The sequence below is a fragment of the Pinus tabuliformis genome, chromosome 6 (assembly GCF_031772625.1).
Source record: "Pinus tabuliformis cultivar Carrire ecotype Pingquan chromosome 6, CPIR1, whole genome shotgun sequence".
Lineage (NCBI taxonomy): Eukaryota > Viridiplantae > Streptophyta > Pinopsida > Pinales > Pinaceae > Pinus > Pinus tabuliformis.
The window spans coordinates 115,509,709-115,514,397 of NC_142292.1; the positions used below are offsets into that span (position 1 = coordinate 115,509,709).

Sequence of the window (4,689 nt, forward strand, 5' to 3'; positions counted from 1 at the left end):
CACAGTTCGATGCTCACGACTCATGCGCTCGATAAAATTAAGCAGGCGGGTACCATTCACAAAGCGATAATATATTTTTTAAAGGTGAGTATTATTTTTAAATTATTTAAAAATTTGTCTTTTAATTTCAAAAGTCATGCATTATTGCAATTCTTTTTGATGAAAAAAATATTTTTAATTTTGTTTTAAGTTATAAAAAACTAACATTTCGAAAAATACGTAATTTCGCTCCTAGTTTATTTGCGCTGCAGCCTAATGCAGTAGAGCGTGTGGATCCCACTCGCAATTCGATGGTCCTCCGTGCTAATTTGACTTGTCTTTTATATGGTTTGAGCGTGTGGATCCCACACAGTTCGATGGTACTCGGTGCTCACGACTCATGCGCTCCATAAAATTGGGCTTGTGGGTCCCATTATCACCTAAAACAGAGAGAAGAGAGTTGAAAAATCAAATGTGGGGTGCATCAATTTCGGGTGAAAGACCTTACTAATATGTCTGGTGTATCTCTGTAGCGCACACACATCTTTTGCCATTTTCCATTGCAAATTCTCTCAGCTATTCTCTGATCTCCTCCTTCGCAGATTTTGCGTTTACAGTGTCGACCATTATATCCATCGTCTCTGATCTCCTCCTATTTCTATTTTTCAATTACCAATGGCTACATCATCTTCCACGGCTGCCCATGACTCTTATGATATATTTATCAATCACAGAGGCCCGGATGTGAAGAAAACTTTCGCCAGCCATCTGTACCATGGCCTTTTGAAACATGGATTGAGAGTCTTTCTGGATAAGCCAGAAATGCAACCAGGAGACTCTCTGACTTCCCAAATAGAAAGTGCTGTTAGGACTGCCTCCGTCCATGTGGCGGTTTTCTCACCCCGCTATGCAGAATCAAGTTGGTGTCTCAATGAACTCCTCCTCATGCTGGAGTCAGGAAAGACCATCATCCCGGTCTTTTACCATGTCACGCCCGCCGAGCTTCGGTGGACGCAGGGCAAACCTGGAAAGTACGCTGATGCCCTCCAAAAATTGTCAGAGAAGAAGACTTATGACCCTCAAAGTCGTGAACGGATGTCGCGGTACAGCTCCACCACTATTGAAGAATGGAGAAATGGTCTTTCTCGCGTTTCAGAAATAAGTGGTTTTGAGCTGGAGATGTTCAACGGGTAACAACTCTAACTAATCTTTCGCTACTGTATCAATTTTGATTGCATAGATATATATACATAAACGTTTGTTTCTCACTAGTTTAATTTATTCCCTTGTGAATAACCAGCGACGAGGGGAAGTTGGTAGAGAACGTGGTTAGACGTGTGTTGAAAAAGGTGGCAAAAACACCATTGCATGTAGCTAAATACCCCAAGGGTTTGGACGAAAAAGTATATTTGTTTGAAAATGAAGTCTTATTGCAGCAGCAGCAGCGGGAAAAGCCTCCAGTCGTGGGAATTGTTGGGTTGGGTGGTGTGGGAAAGACGACCCTTGCAAAAGAACTCTTCAACAGAAAGAGTTCGGATTACAGCAGATGTTGCTTTTTACCTCATGTAAGGGACAATGCAGGTAAAGGCGATTTAATTTCGTTGCAGAGAAAACTTCTCAAGGTTTTGACTGGGTCAGATCTAGAAAGAGACAGTGTAATTATAGAGACCCTTCTTAAAGAGCGTCTGTCATCCTCTCAGATCTTTTTAGTTTTAGATGACGTAGATCATGTGGAACAGGTTGATGCACTTGTGCCTGATCAAACTGTTATTCGATCAGATAGTTTAGTATTGATTACATCCAGAAATAAAGATATTCTCACAAGCTCAGGAATTGAAAATTCATCCATTTATAAGCTAACTGGGCTTAGCGAACAACATTCACTAGAACTCTTCTGCTCCCATGCCTTCAAGCAACCCTATCCACCATCACAGTTTGAATTTCTTGTAAATAAATTCTTAGAAGCCTGTGGGGGACTACCTCTCTCTTTGAAAGTGATTGGGGCACTCCTCTGTGGAAAAAATAAGCAATCTTATTGGGAGGAACAATTGGACAAACTTGGACGGATACTTCCCAAGGACATAAAGGAGAGTCTTCAAATTAGTGTCGATGCACTCGATTCTGAGGAACGGGAGATATTCCTAGATATTGCGTGCTTTTTCATAGGCGAGGACAGGGATATGGCCGTCAGAATATGGGACGGGTGCAACTGGAAAGGTTTTCAAAATTTAGAAGAGAGGTGCCTAGTAGAAGTGGACAGTAAGAATGTGATACATATGCATGATCACCTTCGTGATCTGGGAAGAGATATCGCCGAGGCTCCAGGATTGGTGCGTGGGACTGACAATCTGGATGACTTGTTGCAGCCATCCTCTGTAAGTGCTAAATCATTCATACCTGTATAAATTGTTGAATTCAAGATCTGTGTACAATCATTTTTAATTCGTCGTCTTTTCCCGAGATTGAACAGGTAATAAGGGGAGTGCGGGGAATTAAGACAGTTCAAACTAATAGATATGATGATGACCATGCAAACGGCCTCTCAGAAATGAGATGGCATAGAGGAATATTGCAAATTCCTGGGAGTGAAGATGGTCTCTTGGAGCGCATTTTGAAAAGGGTGCACTCACCAAATCTCATATGGCTTCGCTGGTACAACTGTCCCTACTCTTCTCTTCCTTCCTGGATTCCAGTGAAGAATTTGAGGGTTTTACAAGTGCACGGGAAGGAATGGACGTCATTGTGGGAAGGCGAATGTCAGGTGCATAGAAAATTATTGAGTTACCTTCCTCCCTGGATTCACGGGAAGGAATGGACGTCATTGTGGGAAAGCCAATGTCAGGTAAGATTGTAGGAAAGAGCTAACTAGCCATCTATAGAGTATTTATTGCACTCAACTTAACGCGATAACACTGGAGCGGGCAATTTCGGCATTAAATAATATTTGGACGCTCCCTAACGCGATAACACTGGAGCGGGCAATTTCGGCATTAAATAATATTTGGACGCTCCCGTGTTATCGGGCTAAGTTGCGTGCATATATTTCAACATTAAATACTCTATAGATGGCTGGTTAGCTCTTTCCAAAGATTGTATGGTTAATCTGCATTTAATATGTCTGAGCGTGATTTTTTTTTAAAGGGTTGGTTTATAGGAATCTTTCAAATAGTTGAAATACGGAACATTTTGCAGGCGCCTTCGCAGTTGCGGGATTTAGAGATTGAAGGCGTTCTCTGGAATATTCCTAACTCTATAGGGCGGCTTGAGTACCTGGAACGGATTCTTATCTGGCAGAACCCACACAAAATAGTAAGATTGCCGGAAGAATTTTGTCGGCTTCAGTCATTGAAGACCTTGCTGATAAGGAACTGCGGAGAATTGAAGTCACTCCCAGCTTCCTTTGGTGATCTAGGAAACCTCCGGTGCATTGAACTCTCAGGATGCAGCAAGCTGGAGAGGCTGCCAGAAACCTTCGGGAATTTAATTCACCTCCGAAGAATCATTCTCTCAAACTGCCGGAATTTGGAGATGCTGCCAGAATCCTTCGGGAATTTAATTAAACTTAAACATCTCGACTTGTATTATTGCTCAAAGTTAACCATATCAAGCGAAGCATTCAGAAATATAAGCACGCTTGAGCACATAAATCTTGAGGGGTGCGCGAAGATTGAAGTATTGCCTCTCAAAATAACACAACAAAGGTCGCTGAAACATTTAAATTTGCAGTGGACAAATTTAAAAGAATTGCCAAATGCAATTGGAGAGCTAAGCAATTTGGAAGTTCTGCGTGTGGGAAGCCCTTTGCTGGACACGCTGCCTTCTTCGCTCGGTGACTTGAGCAACTTGAAGAGATTGGACCTGCTCCAATGCCACGAATTGAAATGTTTGCCGGATTCTGTTGGACGGTTGACCCAGTTGACTGAGTTGTCAGTATTTTGGTGTCCCAGCATAAGCGAACTCCCCCACTCTCTCGGTGAGTTGAGGAACTTGAAGTCATTGGACTTGATGTATTGCGAGGACTTGAAATGTTTGCCGGCTTCTGTTGGACTGTTGACTCAGTTGACTGAGTTGTCATTAGACGGATGTCCCATAAGCGAACTTCCCTGGCTCCGTCACTTGAGGAATTTGAAGAGATTGACGCTGCCTCCTAGACGCCACTTAAAAGAGTTTCCAGAGTTTCCAGAGCAGAAATTGTCCGTAGTTCCAGCTTCCTATGGTAGCTTTGTATAGCTGGTGAACAATGTACGTCCTTCCGTTCTCTTATTGCCTCCGAATGTCCGAAGCTCAGGTGGGGTGGGGGAGTAATGGAGCAGCTGCACCAGCGATTGATCTATGACTAGCAAAGTAGAAAAAGAATGAGAGTTGTAGAATGAAAGCATAATTAAATCATTACAATCTTAGGAGAGTGCCCATTACTCATGAGGAGCAGGTTCTTGTGCATATTTTATGCGTCTCCCCAGATTTACACTAATTTAATTAATTATTTAATATGCTTTCGGAGTCTTGCATTTATCATTATTAGTTAATGATTATCATTTCGTATGATGTGTTTTCGTTAGTAGTGCATTGGATGACATAATGGTCAGTGTCACAATTTGATTACCTTGTTGCTGATTATCATTGTTATTTATCTAAATTGTTTGTGGTTCATAATTTTATTACATCATAATTTCGCCCAAGTTTTGGCCATCTTATATGGAAAAAGTTTAA

The 4,689-nt window shown here is 41.8% G+C and overlaps 1 protein-coding gene across 1 annotated transcript; it reads left to right on the plus strand.

Annotated features, from left to right (window-relative positions):
- Window positions 1-654: 654 nt before the first annotated feature.
- Window positions 655-4,308, plus strand: LOC149257611 (disease resistance protein L6-like). Its single transcript, XM_089380591.1, has 5 exons — window positions 655-1,169; window positions 1,280-2,354; window positions 2,450-2,821; window positions 3,121-3,431; window positions 3,507-4,308. The coding sequence occupies exons 1-5, from the start codon at window positions 655-657 to the stop codon at window positions 4,207-4,209; spliced, it is 2,976 nt and encodes a 991-aa protein (XP_089236717.1). The 3' UTR covers window positions 4,210-4,308.
- The last annotated feature ends 381 nt before the right edge of the window (window positions 4,309-4,689 follow it).

Coding starts and splice junctions, on each gene's coding strand:
- LOC149257611 (XM_089380591.1), top strand. CDS start 655: ATGGCTACATCATCTTCCACGGCTGCCCATGACTCTTATGATATATTT. Junction 1,170..1,279: donor GAGCTGGAGATGTTCAACGG/GTAACAACTCTA, acceptor GTGAATAACCAG/CGACGAGGGGAAGTTGGTAG. Junction 2,355..2,449: donor ACTTGTTGCAGCCATCCTCT/GTAAGTGCTAAA, acceptor GAGATTGAACAG/GTAATAAGGGGAGTGCGGGG.